The sequence below is a fragment of the Lepidochelys kempii genome, chromosome 14, assembly GCF_965140285.1.
Source record: "Lepidochelys kempii isolate rLepKem1 chromosome 14, rLepKem1.hap1, whole genome shotgun sequence".
NCBI classification, from domain to species: domain Eukaryota; kingdom Metazoa; phylum Chordata; order Testudines; family Cheloniidae; genus Lepidochelys; species Lepidochelys kempii.
Window position 1 is genome coordinate 25,365,425 of NC_136393.1, and position 26,640 is coordinate 25,392,064.

Sequence of the window (26,640 nt, forward strand, 5' to 3'; positions counted from 1 at the left end):
CACACTGCTTGATGGTACCTGGAAGTAAACAGGAAGCTTTTTAATGGTACAATTTAGAAGGCTTAATCCCACCCGAAACTGATGGGTATGTGTACAAGTGGACCAGGATGTAGATAGTCAGGCTTAGTGGTCAGAGCAGGTGTAAAGTCTAGTGGGTGGAGCATCCAGCTTACGGAATGAAGCCGAAGATCAGCACCAGAGTCAACTGCCAGTTACCAGAGCCAGGGGTCAAGCCAGAGTCACAACCAGGAATCAAAGCCGAGGGTCAGAGCCTGGGTCAGGTACCAAATGCCAGAGCCAAAGGTCAAGCAAGAGTCAGGGTCAGAAGTTGGAGGCCGGGGTCGGAGCCAGGCCTGGTCACTGAGGATTGGAGGTGAGGCACAAGGGTAGGAGGAGAGGCAAGGTTCAAGCAAGGAGCAGGAACACAGTGGGAATAGGAGGGAAGCAGGTGTGAGGCAGGAGCCAGGAGCGGAGCAGGAATCAGGAACAGGGCTGGGTGCAGGAGGCAGGCGGTATAAGCAGGGTCCGATGCCGCCACAACAAGAAATCACCTTGTTGCTCGGACAAACTTTCTGTTCCTTTTTCTGGCGATCCTCCAAACAGAGCTCCCGTGGGTGGCACTTTGGCTAGGGCTATAACCCTAGTAGCTTCTCAGCCCACTCAATTTAAGTAGCCATTGAATGGAGGCCAGGATGTGGCAGCTGTCTAGGGGCTCCCAGGCCTGGGCTCAAGACCCGGGACATCACAGTATGTACTTGGCATGGTTAAGCCGTGCCTCTGCTGCTGCCACCCTCTGCGCACAGAGCAGGTAAAGCATGGGCAGATGCAGCACAAACTTCCCGCAAAGGAATCCCCAAAGGCTACTCCATGACAGCAAAGGGACTTGAGCCTTCAAAGCAAAAGCAAAGCTTTCGACACGGTCTCCCACAGTATTCTTGCCAGCAAGTTAAAGAAGAATGGGCTGAATGAATGGACTATAAGGTGGATAAAAAGCTGGCTAGATCACCGGACTCAACGGGTAGTGATCAATGGCTCCATGTCTAGTTGGCAGTCGGTATCAAGCGGAGTGCCCCAAGGGTCAGTGCTGGGGCTGGTTTTGTTCAATATCTTCATTAGTGATCTGGAGGATGGTGTGGATTACACCCTAAGCAAGTTTGCAGATGACACCAAACTGGGAGGAGTGGCAGATACGCTGGAGGGTAGGGATAGGATACAGAGGGACCTAGACAAATTGCAGGATTGGGCCAAAAGAAATTTGATGAGGTTCAAAAAGGATAAGTGCAGAGTCCTGCACGGTTCCAAAGAAGATGGATCTAGACTGTTCTCAGTGGTAGCAGATGACAGAACAAGGAGTAATGGTCTCAAGTTGCAGTGGGGGAGGTTTAGGTTGGATATTAGGAAAAACTTTTTCACTAGAAGGGTGGTGAAGCACTGGAATGCATTACCTAGGGAGGTGGTGGAATCTCCTTCCTTAGAGGTTTTTAAGGTCAGGCTTGACAAAGCCCTGGCTGGGATGATTTAATTGGGGATGGGTCCTGCTTGGAGCAGGGGGTTGGACTAGATGACCTCCTGAGGTCCCTTCCAACCCTGATATTCTATGATTCATGCCCATTTCACTGTTGGCCTTGCTGCTGAGACTGCCCACACAGCAAGCTGTAGATGTGGTTGATAGCATGTGGACATCAGGCCACTCTTGGGATAGTGTGGGAAGCTCAGTTCCCACAGGCCACCCCTCATCTGCCATCTGATAGAAATTTGCAGTGCTGTAGCCATAGTTTGAAAGCTTGTCTCTCTCACCATCAGAAGTTGGTCCAATAAAAGTTATTACCTTGCCCACCATGTCTCTATTCAATAGAATTCACTTCCAGTGTTCCTATTTATTTGGTCAATTTTGTAACAGGTGACTCAGAGGTGTTATTTTTAAAGTTACCTTACCTGAAGGATAACCCAGTGACCCTCCTTTGCAGCCATGTCTAGAGCTTCCTCTGCTACTACCTCTTGACCTTGTCCAAGGGAGACATTGTGGAAATTCCTGTTGTTAAATGTGTAACCAAGTTTCTTCCCTATTAGGAGAAAGGAAAATTTTCAGCACTCTTTACCAGAACAGCTCATGAAGCATTGCTGATCTCAAACAGTAATAACAAGGCAGAGCTCATGCTTATCAAAACTCCTTCACAAAACAGCTACCGCATTTCTTATAATTATTATCTTATTTCTAATGCACTCCTTGCCTAGGCATTGAAAACAGCATTGGCTGCTTCCTAATTATTTCCAATTGCAGCATGACATCAACACAGAGGTACAGGGCCACAAAGTGGCTTTGTTTAAAGAACATTATTCCCCCATAACCTTGTGTGGAGATGCATTTTTAAATTATATGAAATTAAAGTCATTTCCATCTGATTAAACAGGCTTTAAACCAGATGTCATTCAGTGGTGAAATTCACCCTGCCAATCCACACCGTAGTTGGCAAGGTATTTAGAAATACATTCACTCTGGAAAAGGAAACTGAGATGCCTTTAAATATTGGAAATGGTTGGCTGAAATCTGTTCTGGTGCCTTGTGCCCTTAGGTCATTTCCTTCTCTAGTTCCCTCATAACAGCCAGTCCTTCTGGGGCACTGCTCAGGAGGAAGGACTCCTGCTATCTACTGGCTGTGTACTTGTACCACACACGGGTGGTTCCACTCCCCCATCTCAAGAGAATATATCTCAAGAAATATATTTCCTAAAAGAGCGCTAGCCACTAAATCCCACAACAGTTTGCATTCAATACCAATGTGGCTTAGATCAAACCAAAGAACTAACTACTGGCAATTTACAGGAGAGAAAGCAGAATTCATCACAGTGAACTCCTGACATGGAGGAGACATAACATCCCTTTGAACTCCACTACCCTCACACTGAAGAATCATATTGTTTACTTTGTCCCTCACATGGTAGAAATCCCAGTAGGCTTCCCAGCAGCCAAAGCTGGATCTCTGTTTCTACCCAAACTGTCAAAGCTGGCTGTGGGAGTGATTCTCGCTGACTGTGGTGCAAAGTTTACAACATCTGTGACAGAGATGGCAATTTCCTGCAATATCTTTGGGAATGCTCACTGCATTAAGTTTCTGTATCATTGTGGGTCAAGGATTGTATGTAAGCCCATGGAGGAGAGTGACCACAGCTCCTGCAGGAACTAAGCATCATGGGAGGTGATTAGGCAGATTTGCACACCTCCAGAGAAGTACCCCTACATGGAAAGGTTCACATGCACTAGTTCAAACTGCATTCTCTGGAGACCAACAAACAAAGAAAGGGCTTTTGGATAAATAGCCTGAATTTAAATTAACTCAGGGCCTGCTTTCAGATCCAGCAAATGGACAGGACCTTCTGTCCAAGGAGGGGTCCAGTTCTTCCTGGGAAGGGTTGGAAGGACTTTAGCTTATTGAATCCCTGTAAGACTGATGAGTGTCCTCTGGCAAGCTTTTAGTGTGTGTATAGGGACTTTTATTGAGTTTAATATATTTTCTCTGTAATGCTTTCACCTCAAGAATAAATGTGCTTGCTTACAAAAAGCTGTATGGGAACCTGTAACTGCTGCCAATTACAGCTGTTCATAGCCAGCAGGGAGAGAAGAGCACACATACTGGCTTGGTTAGACAGCCTGGCTTGCTGGAGATATCACAATGCAGGCATGGAACTGTGCAGCCTGGAAAAACCTCTGTCAGGAAGGAGAGAGACATGGGTCTCCACCCACAAGAGGGGATGGCTGGAGCTGGGAGCCGGGAACCTGAAAGGGTTGCCCTTGGTGGACCACAGGTGCAGTTGCCCTTAACTGTGTCTAGTCCATTAGCTTTTGGATTACCACATTTTCTGTTTTGGAGTCAGTCAGGTCAGAAAAGTATAATTTCCTCCTCCCTGCTGTCAAACACATGACATATGATAGCAATAACTTATACCCAAGGCCCTGCAGGATATGGTTATTTCAGGCCCTGATGGGGCCTGTGGTTATTTCTATAGGCTGGGGAGCTACAGAGAGGAAGGATGGTCTAATGGTTGGCTTGCTAGCCTGTGAGTGGGGAGACTTGGGTTCAAGTTCCTGCTCTGCCATAGGCTTTGTGTGTGACCTGAGGGAAATCTATGCCCCACGTAGGCAGGAACACCATGGGAGTTAGCCGCCTAGGCACTGTTGGAAATCTCACAAGGCACCAATCTGCATCTTTAGGCACCAAAACCACTTTACAGATGGGGAAGTGCAGCCCAGAGAGACTGAAGGCCAGATTTTTAACAGCTCTGCCCTACCCCACAGGGAAACTTAGGGTTGTGAGGCGCTGTGCTAATGGGGACCTGAGTAGTCCACTGGGATCATCCTACACAGAACACAAGCCATCAGGAAGGCATTTAGTTACCTTCATATTTGTCCAGGGACCCTTGTTACTTCTAAAACATGCACACATGGAGCCCTAGTGGCTGGTGGTGTGGAAAGGCACCACCTTGGAGCATTTCCTGGAGGCTCTGTGCCAGGTCCGTCTGCTGTAGCAAGGGGGACCGGGACACTGCACTACTCTGTGATAGGAGGCAACATGTGCTCTTACCCCAACAGGATCAGCTCTGATCAAGGGAGAATGGCCAGTCCATGGCGCTGACCCTGGGGAATCCAGTGCCAATGGGACGAAATCTACACTATGCAGGGCTACAAGGTGCCAGGACCCCTGCCAAAGCTGGGCACAGTTGAACCCATATTCTGCTGGTGATTGGTGAGTTCAAACTGCTATATTGTTAAAGCAATTCTGTTCCCTTTCCAGTGGACCTGGACCTGGGGGTGGCGGGGGCTGGTTCACTATGGTCAAGAGGTTGGCAAATGGCTCCATTATGCAACTGAAAAACATTGACAGCAGGAGCCGAACATCCATATAACCAGATTGAACCAAGATAATACTGCAGCAGGGTTGGACATACTCTGTTTACAACAAACTCTCCTAACTCCTAAGGCCTGCACTGATGGAAGAGGAAAAACAGAACCATATCATTGATATGTAAGGGCTGTTGCAGCCCAGGAAGATGTATAAAACAGAAAATATTCTTATAATATTGTTATATGCTGGGGTTTGGTAATGACACCAACTTGCCGAAAGTGTTGGACATGACACACCCACCTTCCATTCAGCCTAAACGAGGGAACAATCAAATGCCCCTTTGTTCAGTGATAGTTGAAACAATGGAAAACCAGCACCCAAGGACTCAACCACAAGCAGGCCTGGGCAATGGGTGTGGGTTTCCTGGGGGTGGGGTGGGGGGAAGGAAAGTCTTATAACATACACATGCATGTGAGGATTGACTTGATTGCAGTTGTGTGTGAGAGCACAAGGAGACAGAAGCAGATAGCAGAAAAGCCAAAGAAAGTAGGAAGAAAAGTACTTGCAATGTTGTCCTGAGAAAAACCAAAGAGAGAGAGCTTTTTGGGCAGAGTCCTGGCTGGAGAGGTTTGGAACGGTGAACAAAGAAATTGCCTCCTGTCTGAATGCTACTGTGTCCAGGGACTCTGGACTCTGTGAATATTCTTTACAAACAAACAGGACTGCTTCAAAGAAATACCATCATCAACTTCTCCTCCTAATGGAAACAACCCACCTGACCCCGAATATTGGCGAAGTGCTTGGGTCAAAAGGGATAGCACTATAATCTTCACCCTCTGGGCAGACTTTAAAATGTGCTTACTAGGACATACCTGAAATATGAGGATGTGTAAGTGGACATTTGCACATGTAAATCAGACAATTGTGAACATAAGTACCAATTTGCATACACACTTTCCTGTTTTGCATATGAAAATGTTGGCACCATTATTTAGTAATGTGACATTAAGCCTGGCATTTTCAAAGGGTCCTCGGGGAGGTGCCCAACTCCTCTTCATTTTAATGACACATTTCTCTGAACTTATTTTGTTTTTTGAAGGAAAATAATATGGAAACTAGAAAACTCAAAGTTTTGGCAATCAAGATTTCAACAAGCATGATATGTTTCTTATGAAAATCTCAGTTTCACTGAAAGCCACTTATTGTCAAAAAAACGTTTGGAAGAAAATTTTCAACCAGCCCTCTCCAAAATGTTATACTTGTAAGCCAGTAGTCTGAAGGAGCTCTCACCTGGCATCCAATGATGAACTGGGGGAAAATATATCAGGCGCAGACCATATTTGCAGAGACACCTACTTTGCCTAGGTGATCAGCAGACAGACCTGCTTTGCCAAAGTGATCAGTTTTTGCTGTTTTGGCTTAAAATTCACTTGAGCCTTAGATGCCGGGGTAATGAAATATCATACTTATTACATGACTAAACGGCAGCAGAACTGTACTTAATATGCCCCGAGGAATCATCATAATGGAAACCTCACTAGTTAAGCAGGTGCTAGTAATGCCATATGCAAGTGAAAGGTGAAGGGAAGGATTGAGAACAGGTGTCCTTACTTGGTGGTGTAGGTGTCTCTGTTCGAAGGGTCTTGTATGTCATTTGATCTCCACCCCCTCAAGTTTTTAAAACAGAGCTGACTGGACTCAGCTGAGTCCTTGTTTCTTCTCAGTGATCATGAGAGCTGAAATCACTGATGAGCAGGTCTAAGGGGCTGAGCCATAGATGTGGAGCAGTGACAGTGTTGCAGTGAAAGACAACACAGAAGATGCAGCAGCAGTGCAGTTCCCCACTAACTGGTGTAATCACTAAAAGCTGAACTCACCTAGGACTGGGCGAACTACTGCAAACTCAGAACACGGTTTCACAGCTAAAGGTGGCAACAGCAGAGGCAACTCTGGTGATACTGGCAGCAAAAAGCAGTGACCGCGACCAGGTAAGAGGCATCACTCAAACCCTCCATCCCCCTCAGGGGCTGAACCTACCCAAACACATTCCGGGACTTTACTGACCTCGGATATCAAATGTGAATGGGATGTAGCGGAGGGAAAAGAAGAGGGGCATGTTAATGGGACATTTGTCTGTTGGACTTTCACATTGCAAGGTGGGAAACTGAGGCAAAGGACACTACCCAAGATACTGTGGCACAGATGTTTTACTTTGCATACTTTTCAATCGCACAGTGTTTCCCCAAATTATTGCTGTGTTCCCTCTTCTCTTAATAAAAGTTGTGGGGGAGGGGTTGTTATACACAGACTCTGTACTTGCCAGTAAGGAAGTATTGCCTCTTAGAGGCACCCAGGGGTGGTGTGTAGTTTCCCCACATATTTGGGTGGGGGCTCAAGCCAGTTCTGTTTTGTAATTTTAAGAACACCCCTTGGTACGGGACCCAGACTTTCTTGCAGCCAACACCACCTGACAGAAGGGTTACATACGAATATCTCATAGACAATCTTTGCCTTAAAGACTCTCAGTCTGAGCAGGCAACAGAGGCACAGCTGCAGATGTAGCTAAAGCAGGTGCTGATACACTGGGAGGAAAGAAGGTAAAACTGGGCCCTACTGGGGCCTTCCCTCATTCTAGCACCCGCTGGACCTAGAGTTGTGTAGGGACATCTTCTTCCCTCACCACATGGCCTTGGAGAAAAACAACAACAGAGAGGAGCCAGCTAGAGACCAAAGCAGGCAGGGCTGCTGCAGAAACAGCTGAAGTCAGGCCCAATTTTCAACAGTTATGACTAGCTTTTCTCTGCCCAGTGCTGACTGGCTGTTTGCGCCAACCCTCCCTTCACACCTGGCCCTCTTACCCTCGGCTCTCCACCCAGCCCCTTCCCTTGGATGTCCCAGCACCCTTTACTTTCCTTTCAAGTCACCTCAGCTGGTGTAAACACACACACATGAAAAAACCCTCCGTGGCACCAACGTGACGTTTGCCACCATGACATCGTTCACTCTGCTGGTGTGTGCTACCTCATCCACCACTCTGTGTCTGTCTGGTCTATGGAGACAGTCGGCTCTGTGGAGCAAGGACCATCTACTGCTTTGTGTCTATGTCGCAGGTAGCACAATGGGGCCCTGTTCTTGGCTGGTCCTTTGGTGCTACCACAATACATAGGATTAATAATTATAAGTAACATCATTACTTCCACTTTACAGGTGGGGAGCTCAGGCACAGACAGCCTGGGCAATTTGCCCAGCATCACTCAGAGAGTCTGCAGTACAGCAAGGAACTGAGCCCCACCTCCTGAGCCAAAGGCCAGCCCCATAACCATAATGCCAGCCTTCCTTTCCAGCAGGCTTTAGAATCTTCCAGCTCAGACAGAAGAGGAGAATGTGCACTCAGGATCCTGTGGCTAGGGAACTCGGAAAGCATCTGGACTTAAGAGTTATAAACTTGTTGCAATGTCTGAGCAGAAAGCGGTGGGACTAGGACAGGACTCAGGAAAGGAGAGCACCTGGAAGGAGCTCTCTTCCATTTGCAAATATCTATCCTGAGTTTCAGAGAGACTTTAGTCTGCAGTAAAAGCTCATGGAAAACACATAAAATATTAAATAGAGAGATTGAACCAAAGTCCCAGTGGGCCAGGTTCAAGACTGATGTAACTGCATGGAAAAAATGGCTCTGTTTTCTTTCATTTTTTCCCCTTTTTTTCCATGCATAAACTTTGATTGCTGACAAAAGCCAGGTTCTCAATTACATGAGTCCTTTGCAATTACAATTAAATCACTCATGTTGTAGGTCACAGTTCCTGACTCCCAGTGCAAGAACAGAACATAATGAAGACAATTTCACCTGCAGAACTATAAAAGTACAGCAACAAATACTCATTTTCCAGCTACTGCCTTATCTTTTGAGGAAAAACATATAAAGGACAGGGCTCTCTTTGGGGTTCTGGCAAGCTCCATTTTCATGTAATTCAGTATTAATGGGACTTGATGACAGGAAAGGAAGGGAATAAAATGTACAGAAATATGTAGGGCTCGTAAGCGCAGACTCCTGGTCACCATGCAATACAGCACAGGTGGGTCTACACTTGGAGCTGGGGATGTAATTTCTACCTCGAAGAGACATACCCATGCTAGCTCTGATTGGGCTAGTGTGCCAAAAATAGAAATGATACTATTGAGGCATGGGCAGAATGAGCAGTGGTCGCAGCACCATGGCTACCCCTCTATCTTAGCACACAAGCTCTGATGGAAGTAGTATGGGTATGTCTCCTGGAGCTGGGAATCACACCCCCAGCTCAAAGTGCAGACATGCCCAGGGGGCCCTTTCCTCTCCCAGTGCAATGAGAGCTGAGGCCCATCATGTGCCTTGTGCTGCATTCCAGGCAGCCGTTTTCTTTCTGCATCTTATTAACATTCTTGACAGACATTTATTTGACTTTAGTGCTGGTGAAAGGGGCTGGGCAGACAACCCTGGAAACTAAAGTCACTCTCTTCATATACAAAAAAGGTGCATTGCACACAGAAGCAGAGAGCGCCCACTCCCTGCAAACGAGTCTTAGCTCTGGCACTAAGGGACCACCTCTAGGGAGATAGGCTAGTTCAATTTCACTATCTTTGTGGTGCCTGGATTTTCTGCTGAGGCTACCAGCTTTGTTGCTGTTTGGTGTGGACAGTGACCCACTAAGTATTGGATAGAAACACATTGGCTTTGCGCATACAAGCCACTTGAATAACTGATGGTTTTTTTAATATTCCACCTCCCACTCCGAGGAGCCAAAGCCCCCCCTGCATTGGTGAGGTCTGAGGTCAGGGTTACAGAAGGGGAAAGCATACTGGATGAACATGACTGAGCTCCTGAGAAGAGCTGGAGCAGTGGCCAATGAACAAAGGATGTAGCCATACTTATAGGACGGGGGGACTCTATCCTGGGAAACAGTGAATCTGAAAAATATTTGGGTTCATGGTGGATAATCAGCTGAACATGAGCTTCCATGTGACGACGTGGCCAAAAGGGCTAATGTGATCCTGGGATGCATAAACAGAGGAACCACAAGTAAGAGCAAAGAGGTTCTTTTATCTCTGTATTTGGCACTGGTGTGACCACTGCTGGAATCCTGTGTCCTTGTAGTGGGGCGGCTGCCCCACTCCTGGAGAACAGCGATTGAGAGCAGCTGAGTGAGTAGGTGACCACAGCTGGGGCCAGCTCAGTTAGGGCCTGGCTGGCCCTGATAAGAGGGCTGTGGGCCAGGACCTGGAAGTGTCTCACTCTAGCCATGGAGTGGGAAGGGCTAGCTGCTTGGGAGCAAGGTACCTGAACTGGAGCAGTGCTGAGGAATAGGGTAAGGGAACTGGGGAGGTCCAGCCTGGTAAAACTCCAGGCTGCAGGCTTTGTTGAAGGCTTACATAGGTACTGGGACTGCAGAGATCCAGCCTGGGAATAGGCAAAGGCAGCAGGTCCTAACCCCTTGCCAATGACGAGTGGCCATGACAGACTGCAGTGCTGCATTGAGCGGGGGCTAGATGATGACTGGCAGTAGCCACTGAGGCAAGGTGGGTCTAGAGGGTTGGGGGTTCCCCTGGGAATGGAGACCGAGAGCGAGGGGGTACTGCTGGGGCAGAACCCTGAGGTAAAGGGCACCGAGGTCTGGGAGGGACACAGGGCCAGCGGCAGGTGAGTCACCGGCCTGCAGAGGGCGCTCCGTATGCTGGAAAAGAGCTAATTCCCAGGCAACCAGCAGGAGGTGCCGTGCTGGTGAGTCCTCATCTTGCTGCAGTCCTGTTCAACTGCCCACAATTCAAAATGTTGATAAATTGGGGAGGGTTCAGAGATAAGCCACAAGAATGATTAAAGGATGAGAAAACCTGCCTTATCATGACAGACTAAAAGAACTCAATCTATTTTGCTTAACAAAGAGAAGGTTAAAAGGTAACTTGATCACAGACTATAATTACTTATATGGGGAACAAGTAATTAACCATTTGAACAATTCACCAAGGGTTGTGGTAAATTCCCCATCACTGTCAATTTTAAAATCAAGATTGGATATTCTTCTAAAATCTCTGCTCTAAGAATTTTTTGGGGGCCAGTCTCTGGCCTGTGTTATACAGGAGATCAGACTAGATGATCACAGCAGTCCCTTCTGGCCTTGGAATCTATGGATCTATGAGATTCAGTGTGACAAAAGGAGCCTCTTTGCCAACGGCAGTCAAGAACGAACTGGCTACAATGATCTGGGCATGCCAGGAAAGGTCCTGCAGGGATCTGGGCTCAGGCTCTACCTCATGATCACTAAATTCAAGGGGAAAGAAACTGTAAGGATTAGGGGTGTTCCTGAAGCTCACACTATGGAGCTTAGCCCTTCAATGAGAATCCTGCATAGCTAGCAGCTTTGCTAGAACGTGTATTGACAACAGCAATTCAGTATGTCCCTGAAAGCAGTGCTTTACCAAACGCAGCACCCTTCTAGAAACCCCTTCTGCTTTGTAGTCAGCAGATCACACTGGCCAAGGTGCTAGCACAGCAGAGTGAGGGAGAGGTCAAAAACTGGAAATTCTGCTAGTCTTTTTGGGGGAAGATGTTATAGGAAAGTGGTTACTATTTGTAGCTAGCTGATAGCATACTAAAAACCTCTGATGTGGGTTATAAGTTGTATGGGAGACAAACTCAAACTACAGCAGTGTGACCAGTGTTGTATTCTAGGCAATACATGGCAGAGAGAAGTTTAACTTAAGCTTTCGGTGAAAATTCAGAAAACTCTGTACAGCACACTCTGGGCATTATCTATTTTTAACAGGTTGCTCTATTATCCATGAGGAGCCAAGAGCAAACCCAGGAGATTTATGCCAGGATAATGACATAGAAGATAACAAACCAGGATGCTGTGGATTGTTCAGAGACTTGATTTATTTACCTTGTTTCTCCACATCCTTCAGAGGGTCAACCCCTGGGGACAGGATAAAGAACATTGGGGTTGCGGGTCCTGATTCCTCAAATGACGTTGCAAAATCTAGAGATCTTCCAACCACATATTTACTTCCCAGCTTTTCTTCAACAAAATCTCTGCCAGAAAAACATTGCAAGAATGTTAATATTCAGAAAAGCCAGAAATACCCGGAGCAGACAGTATATTCCTAAGCCGATGCACAATCTATTAAGTGTATTTATTGTATCTTGCAAATGCAGAGAAATAAGAAACCTCATGATAAGCTGGATGCAAAATGCAGAATCCTAATCAGGATTTGTAGTTTACCATTAGGAACTGCTATTTCAGTAGAAGTGTCCCTGCACATGATATATGTTTTTGAAGCCCCTGTGTGACATAAACAAACAGAATGAGAGGAAAAGAAGAGAGAACCAGCCATGGCAGGGGCTTGTCAGGGCTGTTGTGGTGAGAGGGATATGTTGGGAGGTTCTGGTGACTGTCTGGATCACAAACCTCTTTGAGACTGGATGTGAACACATTATCAATTAACTGTCAGGATTAGTTAATCAGAAGCCCCACACTTGAGATAAATGGTGGTTGTGAACCCACTCAGGAGTTTGAATGGAGTGGAGGAAGGGGTTTTGTGTTTTGAGGGGTGGAAGGTAGGCAGAACAGACAGAAACTGAGGACACACAACAGAGACTGGGAGGCAAAAGAGCAAGAAAGCCAAGCAGTAGCCTGTGAGCACGCTGTGACCCTGGGGAAAAGCTAGAGCCTTTGGGTCTGTTGGCTAAGGAGGCTTGGGGCTGTACATTGAGAAACAGCTCTTTTTGTTCCTGGTTCCTCCTGCTCCTGGGTTCAGAGAAGCAGGACTTCATAAATTTCTTGTAAATAAACAAGATGACATCAAAGAAATTACCAGCCTCCATCAATTTCTACTTCCACCTGGACATCTCCAGGGTTCCAAAATCTGATTAGCTGCTTGGATCAAAACAGTATAGAACATACAGAATGGCAGAACAGGAAGTCAAATAGAATCCCCATTTTCTGGAGTCCCTTACAAAGTTAGTATTTTCAGCTGCCATTTATTTTCTCCCCTATCTCAGGTCAATGACATTAACCAGCCTCTTGAAACTACAGCCATTTCCTCCTCAAACTCGGTGAAGAACTCTGTGGTTCCCTAGTAATAATTATACTTCTCACTTCCCTCTCAGGGCAATGGGAAGCCCACAGTGATGAAGAAGGACAAGCTTCTGTTTCAGACCAATGGGGCTCATTTCAGTAATGATGAAGGGCAGGACCAAAGACATGCACATGATAACAGACAGCAACACAAAGATGGAGACATCAGGAGAGCATCACACACACATACACAATTTGTATGTGACACTGTTGCTTTCTAGGCCAGGCTGACATACACCCAATGGGCTAGTCTATTAGATCCTGGTTGTAGAAGAAACTGCATCTCATTAGTCCATGCCCCTTTTCAGGGTACAGTTCTTATTTCTGACACGAGGCTAATTTTAGCAGGAAACACCTAGAAAAAGTGCTTGAAAGGAACATGATCACATAGCACCTAAGCCATTTAAATGGGGGTCATTCCTTGTCTTAACGATGTCTGCAGCAGTTACCTAGGGAATGGAAGTGGGAGAATTGAACTTAGCCTGTCTAGCAGTGTAGGTTAGAGTGGTCGATCTAGCTGGTGTAGGGATGCAGATGTGAGAGCCAGGTGAGGACTGGATCCTTTCGGGAGCAGTTAGGTAGCTCTTGGGTGCTCTCATACTCAGCATGCAGAGCGTTTACCTTGAGGAAAGAGGAATAGATTCTCTAGAAAAACATGGCTGACTTCCATGAGAGGAGGATGTCTCAGCCTCTGGAAGGCGGGCCACTTCTACCTAGCTACCTAAGTGTGGATTCAGAAGCTTAACTTTGGGTATCCAGGTTGGAAAATGTTGGGCATTAGAAGTATATTGGCTTCATGTTCATTTTGTATTTAATGTCCTTGGTTATTTTAGGCAGCCCTACAGTCAAGCATCTATAATACGGAAGTCTTTAATGAAGGCATCATGAATTACCCTTATTGCGCTCTAAAACAGCTCTATGATAAGTACAACATATTCTAATGCATTTACACTAACGTCAATTTTACATGCCCAGAACTGTACAAATACTCAACTGATTTCTTCCACCTTGGATTCTTTTTCCTTATCATCAAGAAGTACTGTTACCAGAAGCTAAACTTCCCATTTCTAGGTTCAGCCATTTTTGAGTAATGTGAGTACAAATATTCCAGTTGGAATGAGTGGGGGAAGACTAGTAAAATGTAATACCTATTCACAAACTCAGAAACAGCTTAGCTGATGTTAAACTTTCAAGAAAAAAAAGTTACCTTTGGGATGAGACAAGGCAGGACAATCCAGCCCAAAAGTAGTCTGAGAAATGTGACAGGGTCGGGCTAGATGGCTACAGGAGAGTAACAGAAGGCAGATATATTAGCCCCAGGCTAAATAGGTCCCTTTTCCCTGGGTAAGGTAACAGGGAAGGTTCCAGAACGATCAGGAACCTTCTGGAGACAATTAGGACAGGCTGATTAGAACACCTGCAGCCAATCAAGAAGCTGCTAGAATCAATTAAGGCAGGCTAATCAGGGCACCTGGGTTTTAAAAAGGCGCTCACTTCAGTTTGTGGTGTGCGTGTGAGGAGCTGGGAGCAAGAGGCACTAGGAGCTGAGAGTGAGAACGCGGACTGTTGGAGAACTGAGGTGCACAAGCATTATCAGACACCAGGAGAAAGGTCCTATAGTGAGGACAAAGAAGGTGTTGGATAAAGAAGGAGGCCATGGGGAAGTAGCCCAGGGAGTTGTAGCTGTTGCACAGCTGTTCCAGGAGGCACTCTAGACAGCTGCATTCCACAGGGCCCTGGGCTGCAACCCAGAGTAGAGGGCGGGCCCGGGTTCCACCCAAATCCTCCAACTCCTGATCAGACACAGGAGAAGTTGATCTGGACTGTGAATTCAGAAAAACGGCCAAGCTGAGGGCTGCAGTGAAGCTCCAAGGCAAGCAAATCCGCCAATAAGCACAAGATGCACCAAGGTAGAGCAGGAACTTTGTCACAGAAAGTTGTGAGAAAAGGTGAGAAAAGGGTGGGTTAGAATGACAATATTTTTATTCTACTGTGATATTTCCCGATCGCCTCAGTCAGGATCTTGGGGTATAAGTACAAACAGAGATCTAGTTCCTGCATGGAGCAAGTTACAATGTGGACCTCAACCTAGATATACATATGTAGGATTGCATAGCAGTATAAAGCTATTCAACAACCTTTTCAGTGAAAGACTAATGTCTTACAGAAATGCCAGAAGTTGGAAGACAAGGACAATATACATGGAACAAGTCCTGATGAGTGAAAGACCTTTAATTTTTCCTGGAACATCTGTTCTGTGTTGTCCGCCTAAAGTTTGCCTATTTTCCTTCATTACACAATTTATAACTACAACTTTTAGAACCAGCATCACATATGTGTTATTTTTTCCACCATTAACCCAATCTATAAGACATCTCTTTACTCCAGCACCTAAGGAATAACAGCTATAAACAATTTAATAACTAGTATCAATTATAATGAATTATACAGTTTGATTCTGCTAGAGTTATTTATTCTTAACCATTAACAGACAGGGACTGATATGTAAAACCAGAGAATGCTAGGATGAAAAGGACAATTGCTGTGGAAGTCACAGCCTGTTCTTGTTTCTCTTCTTGAATCTACAGTTTGTGAAGCAAAACTTGAGTAATTATGGTAGATAGTATCCCACAGCCATTCATAGTAAGTAACTGTAGTGAGTCTGCTGCTTATTCAAAGCAATAAGATAAATCCATTAATACAAAAATAGGCGAGTTTTCTGTTTGATTTGATGTTGTAAACAGCAAGGCACTGACACAAACAATAATAATTGTGAAGTATTCTGCTGCAGCTGTGCTTTATTTTTCATGTATAATACAGAAGAGGTATTATAATGAAATCATGTCTGTTCAACAAGAGGTTCCATACAGTCCAATCTGTTCATCTCAAATTCTGTGGGTGTGTTTTTCATCCATTGCTGAAGAACTTATTGTGAAGTGGAAAAGCTTCTCTAAAGATTTAGGAATAAAGGACCATTTATGCACAAAAAGGTGCACAATTCCTGTTCGATATCCCCCAGTTTTTGACCATATATGTCTTCTCTTCACACAGTTTTATTTAAGATGCTATTACGTATGACTAGGTTCCCTGGCAGTCATCCTGGTGAAATGGGTTTCCTGATTAAGAGGGTCCTGATTAAGTGGAGTGGGTGCATTGCATTGCAGTTAGAGATGATTCATTTAGGACCATTAACAAGAATCTTTTAGAACAAGATTGTGTGAGATTCATATATTAAGGTTAAACAAATGTGAACACATTTTCTGAATAAGCTCTGCTTTCTTGAGCACACGGTTAAATAGTTTCCCACCCCGAAATGAGAGCATTACAGGGAGGGCCACTGGGTACCCTTACCGGACAGCGTAAGTCATGCGATCAGGCCGGATGGCTCTCAACATGCACAGCCGCTGCAGAGCTGACTTGCTCTTCCATTCCTGAGGGAACTTCTCCTTTTCAGGGCATTCAGATTCTACAAATTTTTTCCAGCGTTTGGCAGATCCCTCGATATCCCGATCCAGGTTCCGGAATTGCTCCATAGACGACAGGCTCTGGAAAAGTTCAGTGAACCCCATTTAGGACAGACATAATATGTGCCCCTGGGAAGCATTTCTTACAGCTACTAGCTGCTACAGTTTTGCTATGTTGGAATGGTTAAAGCAGAAGCCAAGGAACCAGGCCCTGGGTCCTATTCCCAGTTCACTCACTTCCTTGCTGTCAGTCATCTAGCCTCCCAATGGCTCAGTTCAGCTATCCGTACAAGGTGAAGAAAAAGAATACAGTACTTTATCTCAGAGCTGTGTTGTGAGGCTTACTGAATTAGGACCTGATTCAGGAAGGCATCCTACTCATGACAGCACTTGAGCATGTACTTAAACTTTAGGCCAATGGGACTTAAACCCATGGTTAAGCATTGTCCTGAATCAGGGCCCTAATTAATAGGTATAAAGTGCATGAGATCCTTAGAATCATAGAACCATAGGGTTAGAAAGGACCACAAAGGTCATGTAGGATGAAATTAACTCTGTAAATGCAAAGTATATTACGTATCAGCCCAAAACAAAATCTGGACACCCCTGAACTATGGGGAAGTTCAGAATAAGAACTGTATTGCTCAGAGCCACTGCTAATTACTATGGGATACATCCTGAGAGATGCTGAGCAGTTATAACTCCCATTTACCTCATAGGTAATATAATGTGTCATCCCAGGCCACGTGAAATATGCACCGAAACAATAAATCAGCAAGTGGATCTTCACACAGGCCACTAGAAATGGTATTTGATGTTTTGGCAAGTATAATTCCCTGCTGGATACCCAGGATTCTTGAGGTGATTGCACATACCAAATCATAGCCTTTGGCTATGCACAATCAGCTGTGTGAGTCTCTAGAAAGCAGGGTCTACTAGATCCCTTGTTGCCCATATAGGGTTTGAAGGTAAAAATGGAAGCATGGCCTGAACCTCCCTTCAGCTCCTTCTGCAAGAAGCTTTAATCAGAGACTCACAAAATGGGTGAGGAGAGTGGGTCCTGAGGGGCAATCATTTTGACGAAGCATAGGGAGGAGGGTAAGGAACCGTTTTTCTCCTGAGAGAACTGTCCCATGGATTCCCACTCTGGAGATTAACAAGTGGCAGTGAGCATCACTCACTCCATTTTCCTCCCCACCCCATCCCTCAGTCCCACCACATCCACCCATCTGGGTTGTGACCTTCTCCCAAGCACCAGACACATCAAACGTGTCTATAACAGACATCACAGTGTCACATTATGCACAGGACTCAATGTCAACTTTCTTAGCCACCTCAGCCTGTAGGATCCAAGGCCCCTGAGGAGAACATCTCAGCAGGGAAATCATCCTGGCAGACTGACAGCAGGAGACAGGGAAGCAGCCCCAGAGGGCTGAGCCCAGACCATGTCCGCAATGGTGCAGGACCTGACAAACACTGCTCTGTAAAGAGCAACCAAAGGGGCAGAAGCAGGGGAGCGTCAAGGGCTGGGGGTGAGTTCCCAGCCCGCTGTCAGACAGAACTAAGAGGCAGTTGGGGCCATTCCTGCTTTTTGCCCCTGGAAACCCTCTTCCTGGGAGGCGCAGGGGAGTGGGGGCGGGGAGGAAGAGGACTATTGTGTTCCAGAAGATTCTGAGCTCATGGCCGGCACGTTATCCCACCTATGGGAATCAGCACCGGGCATTCCTGGGGAGAGTGAATATCCTCCCACATCAGCATGCACAGCTGAGCACAGAATTTGGCTCAGGTGGTTACTTTATACACAGTTCAGATTCAGACCCATGTCTGGCTTTGCTGCAGTCAGAAAGCTACACCTCTCCTTTAACTCTGCATAGGATCTCAGGCTCTGCTACCTGCACCTCCTCTCTAGTGATCCTGGGCTTGATTGCCTTTACAGGCTGCCTGATGGGGTACTAACTGGAAACCAAACTGCACCTCACTTCTCAGTCTTGCCTTTGGTGTCCATGCCTGCACTCTATCCAGGGACACTGGGGAACCGATGCCCTCACCCACCAGAGGGGGTAATGACTCTCCCTATCCCCAGCCAATATAGAAGTGATGTCCATGGACTGCATCTAGGTCTCCATGGCTAAAATATGATCACTGCAACAGAGAGTTTGGAAGGAAAGGTATAAGCCAACAGAGAAAAAGATTAGACATATTCTACAGAGTATCCACCTCAAATAAATAGTTAAAATAAATCTGCATTCACATATCCACGCAGACGGTCTCTAAAATGCCAGGCAAGAGACACTTCTTCCTGCGCACGCTGCTGTCAGCAACAGTGACACAACTGGCTAGGACTGGAATTTCTGGGCCCAGTACTGGCAGGAGGTGCTGAAGATGATATCTCTACAGAGAATGAGTATGGAAGCAATTCCCTTGTAGCATTAACAATCACAAAAAAAAATGGGAAATGGAAATGTTAACACTGCGATGAGCAACAGAAGGGAAATCTGGTTAGCTTCAGCACTGAGATATTCAATGGCTGCAGCCAGCCACTGGTTCAGGAACACCATCTTCATCAACATGTGCAATTTCAAATAGATTTGATAGCTGAAATCTGTCTCTTTCTACCCCCAAACACACTTGCTGTCTCTCCGCACATACACACTCTCTCTCTGCCTGTCCAGCTTCTCACGTTGGTGCTCATCACCATCACATCTGAGCACTTACAGCAGCCATAATACATCACTCTTCCCAGAAGGAGCTCAAAAATAGTGCTGATGAGCACACCTAGGCACCACTCCCCAAGCTATGAAATGCAGCCATTCTGCATCAACATGCCATGACAGCGTCAAAGAGGGAAAGTGGAGAGTAACTTCTCCAAGTTAAGCCTCTGAGGCAAGGGAGAGAGACCGAATGCATTAACCATGTTGGGATGTGGCCAGGAAGGGACCAGAGCTATTGCTCCTTCTCTTGCAAAGGTGCCACAGCATTGTTAGTGGTTGCAAGTATGAAGGCCCTGAATTTGTGTCTCACCCAAAAGGTTGCCCCTCCAGCAGCACACTGAAGCACCACATCAGTGTCATCTCAGAGAGAATTCCACCCACTGAGTCATGTATCACTATTGTTTTCATCAGAAATCTCACATCCGAGTCGGGAATGGGTCCAACCCTGATGGGGCGTGGCTCTAGGCCTGTGAATTTCACATATTCACATATGCAAAATGAAGTCCTCCCCTGCCCGCACTGTAGCAAATACAAGGGGCATGCTAACATTTTCCTTTGAGACAGAATTAGCATTTCCCATCACAATACAATTTGGTTTATTTTTACATTGTGTCCTTTATTTGCAGTATCACAGGGAGTTGATCTGAGGGCAGAGAGAAAGGGAGAGCTTTACAGAGAGATGAGGATGTGACAGTGTGGCTCAAAGGGATGAGAAGAAGAGCCAGGCAGATGGGGCAGCAACACACAATGCCTCACTGGGCTGCTGCCTCTAGGGAATGGGTTGAATGTTTTATGCACAAGAACAACTTCAAAGGTTTGGTGTCATTGTTACTTCATAGAACTTATCTTCCAGTGCCAGATACACAAAGGCCTACAGTAGTGTATTTATTGGAGAGAATACTTATTCTTATCACTGAATGCAGTCATTTTTAAGGACACTATCAGGTCAAATCTGACCCAAAATGTGTCGCTAAAATGAGTTTTTACAACCTAAGACAAGTAGAAATAGGTCCATGGATTTTTTTCATCTTTAGTTTTAATGGAAATAGTTTAAAATACAAACCAAATAACTCTCCCTCTGTAGACTTTCAACCCAGACAGTGCAGCATTGTTCTGTTGCACCAGAATCTGAAAGTGAAAGTGACAAGTCTAGTTTCCATGTCCTACCCTGGGGTTAATAATATAAACAAGTAAAATAGTATCAATAGCAAACTGTTTGCCATCCCCAAGTGTTTAAAAATCATGAATTGGGCCCCTCAAAATCCTGAGACTTGTTTAAAAACGAGTTTTTTAAAAAGAATAAAATGTGGGCTCTTCTTATATGCCTTCTGCTTTTTGAGCCCTTTGGGTTCACTTGGTTTCATGTTTTCAAGCTTTTCTCCCTAACCACGAGCACCAGAAACTCTCTATGGGGGAAAAAAAAGAGAAAGAGAAAGCTGAGCGTATCACCTAATCCCAGGCTTCCAGCTTCTGCAGCTTCAAGAAACACCCCAAATGCCACAAGACTCATGACAGAATTGTGAGAGTAAGCAACACTGTGAAAACTAGGAGATTTTAAACACCCAAGCAGTTTGAATAATCTAGGGTATTATTTGTGAGATGTGTTTTTATCAAGTATCCTTCTTTGAACACGAGATTGCTCCTGTAGTGTCACTATTTTATATTGAGCACCTTTGAACAGGTTTTCGGAGTAACTGCAAGGTTGTAGATTGTAGCTGAGGCTCTCAGCACAGAGCATTATGGTCTCTGTGATTATGTTTAAGGAAAGATCCAATACACAACGGTGAGGAGAAAGTAACAAGCAACACAAATACATGTAATTTATTTGTGATTGTTATAGGTTCTACATATGTTTTATTTAACCTTGGAAAATTCTCCTCCCTCACTCTAGTCCAGTAATTTGTCAGGTGAATAAAAATAGCCTTATTTTGTTCATCATTATTGTTATTATTATGCCTAAGTGTCCCACTTTAATAACAGATCCCGTACAAATAAATAACACAAACACTCCCAGACAGCTCCCAATCTAAGATTTAAACAGTGCATGATAGATGAGTAAACAGGCCAATGAGGAGGACAAGGTTATGGTGAACACAGATGTGTTTGCATGAATTGCTCATAACAATGCTGCCAGTAGTCACAGGTGGCCACCAGGCTAGGCAATGCCAGACCCTAGTAATTTATAGGCATCTTGGCAAAGGCTGACTTTAAGGAAGACAAACTGGCAGTTTTGTGAATGTTGACAAGTAATTCTGAATGGCAGGGGCAACACACAGAATAGTCTGTGAAAACTTACAGGGTCCTGGCTAGCCGTAACTGAAGTCAATGGCAGATCAAATTATTTCAATGGGAGCAGCAGGACGATATCTGCAGTCTGGGAATGTTCATTTCTATTCCAAAGTTCTAAATGTTCAAGCTCTGCATTTAACTAGTCGTCTAAGCTATGGATTCTCCAAGTGTGCCATAGTATTACTCCACCAATGGGCCAGAGATGCAGGCCTCCCCAGTGAAAATAAGGGAAAGACTCCCCACAACCTTAGCATCCCATGATGTGTTTAGAGCAGTACTCGGGGGAAGAACATGCAGTCAGTTCCTTATGGTCCTTGTTTAAACTTTTAGAACTTGGCAAAAGCAGAATTGCTGAGTTAATGTTCAGTGTTTGATATCTTACTTAACTAGCTGGGATATGACAAGGCTCTTCTTACCACTGCATTGCTATCTTGGGCACTGGGCACTCAATCCCTCCTAGTCTGTGCCTGTGGCACATAACAGTGTAGTCTCCTGGGGGCTGTAATACTTTGGTCTAATTTCAGTTCAGTAATTTAGTCTTGAATTTAGCAGGTGCTGGGTGGTGTTGGTGGCCTGTGATATCAAGAGATCTGACTAGATGATCTGATGACCCCTTCTGGCCTTAAGCTCTATGACCTTATACCTTCCATATGCATTAGAAAGGTCTATTTTCTTGAGTGTAAATACATTTTTCCATTTCTCTCCTCCATTTGCTGTGGGTTTGCTCATGGCTCCTCAGGGAAGCCAGCATCCTCACAGCTCAAGATACACCGCTCCACGGAGGATGGTAAAGCCATGCCTATGTCCAACTGAGATTGATAAATTGGGTCATGCTGGAAGCTGACACATTGGCAAATGAACTATTCCATTTGAATAATGTTAACTAGATGGATTAGAGAATGATGGATTATTTTCCATCTTCTCAGACTAGGTTTTGTTTTGTATTATTCATTTGCCGGAGGTATTGTTTTTGTTTAGCTGCACTACCTGAATTATTCAGCTCAGGAGTACAAAACTAATGAAGGTAAAAATAAAGACATGATGCGTTTGTCAAACTTCAATCAGCAGTCAACACAAGCGGTACATTTTAATCATCCTCGTTACTTTTACAGAGGCTGACAAGCTCACTGCACCTTATGCCCCCATCTTCCTTCAAAGCCTTCGCCACTTTCTCCCCTTGACTAAGTTATTACTGTTATATTGGGATTCAAGTGTGCATAGCACCATTAATTTATGTGACCCTGTACAAACACCTCCTTCAGCTCATGCGCACCCCCTTTCTGGGCTACCATCTGCTGCCATTTTAGCTGGCCAGCCGTAGGTGTTCTAGGAGTGATGGACCGCATCATGAAACACCCAGAGAAGCCTGAGTAAGGAGTTAGGAAGTAAGGACTCCAGGATTGAGGTGGTTAGTATATTTGTGTGGATATCTCCATTGAATAAAAAAGGTCAAGAATGAAAAATTATCCATAAAAAATCACCTGACCTGGGACCACAATGTTGCCATCATATGGTCATTGCATGGTGTCTCTCATGGGCAGAGTTAAGGGTGTGGTAGTGTGTGTGAACTTTGTATTTCCATCATCTAAATGTCTGGATTGCTTTTAAATTTACCCTTAACTCCAGAATGGGATTAAGGCACAGCCATTATAGGCCCACCTCTCAGGCCCCACTCCCTGGAGTCATGTGATTACATCCGACTCTGGGGTTGTATTTTAAAGAGAGTCACTAGTTCTCATGGTTGAAAAGAAAATCCTGAAATCCTAAAAACATGCCCTGAGTGTAATCAGTTCAGGGGTATCTGTCTGAGTCTGCAGACTACCTGAAACTATAGCTCAGAAAGGCAAGAATGGTGCCACCCCAAATGACCGGCTGCCCTGCCAACACCTCCCCTGAAGAGGACTCTGTATGTGGCAGACCCTGCCCATGTACCCTCCCAAGCAGTTACACTCCAGCTGCTGGGGTAAGTACTGAAGAGGCCCCCTCCTGCCGTTCCTGTGGGTGAGGTGATTCTGTGCCACTTCCCCTGCTTTGGAGGGTGAGGGGGGAGAAAGTGTATATTTGAGGATATGCTGTATTTTTCATATAGAACAAAGTTGAATTCTTGCTTCAAGAGCAAAACTGCTCATTCTTAACACTCTGTGGCTGTGACAACCACCTTCATAACATACAATCTGCTATTTGTCCAGTGTCCATACTTTGGTGTCACAAGGTTTCTGGCCCCTTAAGGGGAGTTGCTCCTCAGACCCACTTGTGACAAGTTTAGCTCTTCTCCCCAGATGGGGAGGATACATAACAATGAATGATGTCATGTGACAGATGGGTCAGGTGGCTGAATCAGGTCTAAGGTAGATAAGGAAGAGGCCTAGAGAGAAAAGGTGTGTGTTAGCAGATGTCTGCAGACACTGCAGAAAGTGAGTTCTTCTGCAAGGCCCTGCGTGAGCAGGAGAAAAGGCAAAAGAGAAAGGAGGCTGTTGAAGAAGGCAGACAAGGCCTTGGGTCCTCTCCAGGACCAGAAGGCTTAGCTCTAGGAAAGGAGGCTGGGGAGTTACTGCTGGAAGAGCAGGAAGACAGATCGTCAGGAAGGAGGGGCCCGGGCCCAGCTTGGGACTGGGGTGAAGACTCTGTTGTTTGAGTTTTATTTTGAAAGACTGCAAGATTTAACAATTTGGACCCCACAAGGGGAATGCTTTGAATGTTTCGACTGTATGGAGTGACTAAAGTGCCCTGAACAGAAGGTGAAATTAAGGCAGAGCACCATAGAGCCATCCAAGGTCGTGAGGGGGAGCTTGTACAGCAGGTGACCCAATTACACTTGGGATGAATGCCAATCTTGAGCTGATAGCACAGAGCTCTAGAACCTGGGATATGTTAACCTTCTGAAGGACTGCAAACAGAATCTCCATGGAACTTTTGATCCTTCTAGAGTTTGCCGTCCTTCTAAAAGTGCGGCTCTCCAGCTCTGCCTGTCTTTCATGTTTATAAGAGCAGATATCCAAAAAGGGACAAATCTTGGCCCCAGCTTGGTGTGTTAAGCCAAATATCTCAGCTCCCTCCCCACCTGCCCTCCCCCGCCCCATACACAGACTGGAGCAGAGAGATCTGGTTAGCAAAATTATTACCAAGCTTAGCTGAAATAACATGTGCACTTGAGCCTTTTCCTGTGAATTGCCAATTAGGAGCTGTCTCGCTAAATGGCTTAGTACAAACTTGTCATGTAAATTGAAGATCATACTGTAGAATCTGCACTTATGGATATCATGTGGATCTATAACCCCTCCTGAAGGACTTTGGGTCCATAACCCACTGAACAGATCATACTCATCCTGCCAGGTAATTTCATTAACATTTATATTAATCTTTATATAATAATGAAGCCAATTACAATTACAAACATATTTATCGTATAACTCAAAATTCAAATAATGATACTTGATTAAAATATAGAACTGATTCCAAGTACCACACAGGCATGGTCACAACAAAATGGGAATGGCTTCTATAAAAATGTTGCAATATATTCTACAGTGGTGAGGTACAGAATCTGACTGGGCTTTCTCTATTCATTTTGTGATTTCAACAGTCTCTATGGGAATCGAGAATAAAAGACCATTTATTGAGAAGATGGTAAACTGGACCCTATTTGCAAGGTTACCTAATACTTCACGTTATAACCTGTTTTCAATTGCTTTTAACTTTACCAAACTTTAATTAGTTGGTCTGAAATTTTTCATGCTTTGGCAGATATATTTTTTTTAATTTAAACTGAAATGTTTGAGCTGTTTTTGACATAAGGCTAGGAAAATTAGGTTGTTTTGCCACTGTAAACGTATTTTCCAAACTTTTTTTTTTTTTTGGAAGAGCTCTAGCACTACAAGGGTTTGGAGCAGGAACTTGCAACTTGGCTGGGGGATAGTGCTGAGGGCAGGGAGGTGAATTTTGCTGTGTTTCTTAAAATCCATCCAGATTTGGCCAAGTTATAAATTACAGAAAATCACCATTTGTACATGTGCAGTAGAACCTGTTAGAAGACTGCTCCTAAAATCTCTGACCATTCCATCTACACTGAGCATGTGCCCAAGCCCCCCTAATCCTTTTGTATCGTTCTAAAGCAGCCCCACAGAACTGAACATTTGGATGGGACATAGACAAAATGGTTTGTTTCTCCTTCCCCTATCGAAATATCCTTTGGCCTAAGGGGTGACATACTGGGCTAGAAGACTATGAGTTCCCGTCTCACTTCTCTTGACCACTGTTAATCATTTTGTGCACTTCGCAACTCTGAATGCAGAGCAAGGCTTCATTCTCCTACCTGACAAATAAGGCAAATATAAGCCACTCTCTTTTACAGATGGAGTAACTGAGGGGCTCTACTAGCTCATTTCTGGCAGAAGTCAAAATAAAAGCAAGGTCTCTAACATGGCAGACCCAAATCTAAGCCCTGGTCTACACTAGGAGTTGAGGTCGAATTTAGCAGCGTTAAATTGACTTAACCCTGCACCTGTCCACACGACGAAGCCCTTTTTTTCAACTTAAAGGGCTCTTAAAATCGATTTCTTTACTCCACCCCCGACAAGGGGATTAGCGCTGAAATCGGCCTTGCTGGGTCGAATTTGGGGTAGTGTGGATGCAATTCGATGGTATTGGCCTTCGGGAGCCATCCCAGAGTGCTCCATTGTGACCGCTCTGGACAGCACTCTCAACTCAGATGCACTGGCCAGCTAGACAGGAAAAGGCCCGTGAACTTTTGAATCTCATTTCCTGTTTAATGATTAATTTGCCTTGGCATTCGCAGCCAGTACAGCTACTGGAAAAGTCTGTTAACGTGTCTGGGGATGGAGCGGAAATCCTCCAGGGACATTTACATAAAGCTCTCCTGGATGTCCTCCCACAGCCTTTGCAAAAGGTTTCTGAGGAGAGCAGCCTTACTCCGTCCACCATGGTAGGACACTTTACGACTCCAGGCCAGTAGCATGTAGTCGGGAATCATTGCAGAATAAAGTATTGCAGCATATGTTTGCTGGCGTTCAAACATCATCCATTCTTTATCTCTCTGTGTTATCCTCAGGAGAGTGATATCATTCGTGGTCACCTGGTTGAAATAGGGTACTTTTCTGAAGGGGACATTCAGAGGTGCCCGTTCCTGCTGGGCTCTTTGCCTGTGGCTGAACAGAAATGTTCCCTGCCGTTAGCCACGTAGTGGGGGGAGGGGAAAGTGGTTAGCCACACA

The 26,640-nt window shown here is 45.2% G+C and overlaps 1 protein-coding gene across 10 annotated transcripts in view; it reads right to left on the reverse strand.

Moving 5' to 3' along the window:
• The window catches only part of DNAH9 (dynein axonemal heavy chain 9), a 391,252-nt gene that overhangs the window by 46,528 nt on the left and 318,084 nt on the right, over positions 1-26,640 (reverse strand). For all 10 annotated transcript variants that reach the window (XM_073310874.2, XM_073310873.2, XM_073310875.2 and 7 more), the window contains 3 exons: positions 16,298-16,491; positions 11,753-11,901; positions 1,936-2,063 (listed from right to left, as the gene is read on the reverse strand). In XM_073310874.2, coding sequence (XP_073166975.2) covers positions 1,936-2,063; positions 11,753-11,901; positions 16,298-16,491 — 471 coding nt within the window. The remainder of the gene's footprint in view (positions 1-1,935; positions 2,064-11,752; positions 11,902-16,297; positions 16,492-26,640) is intronic.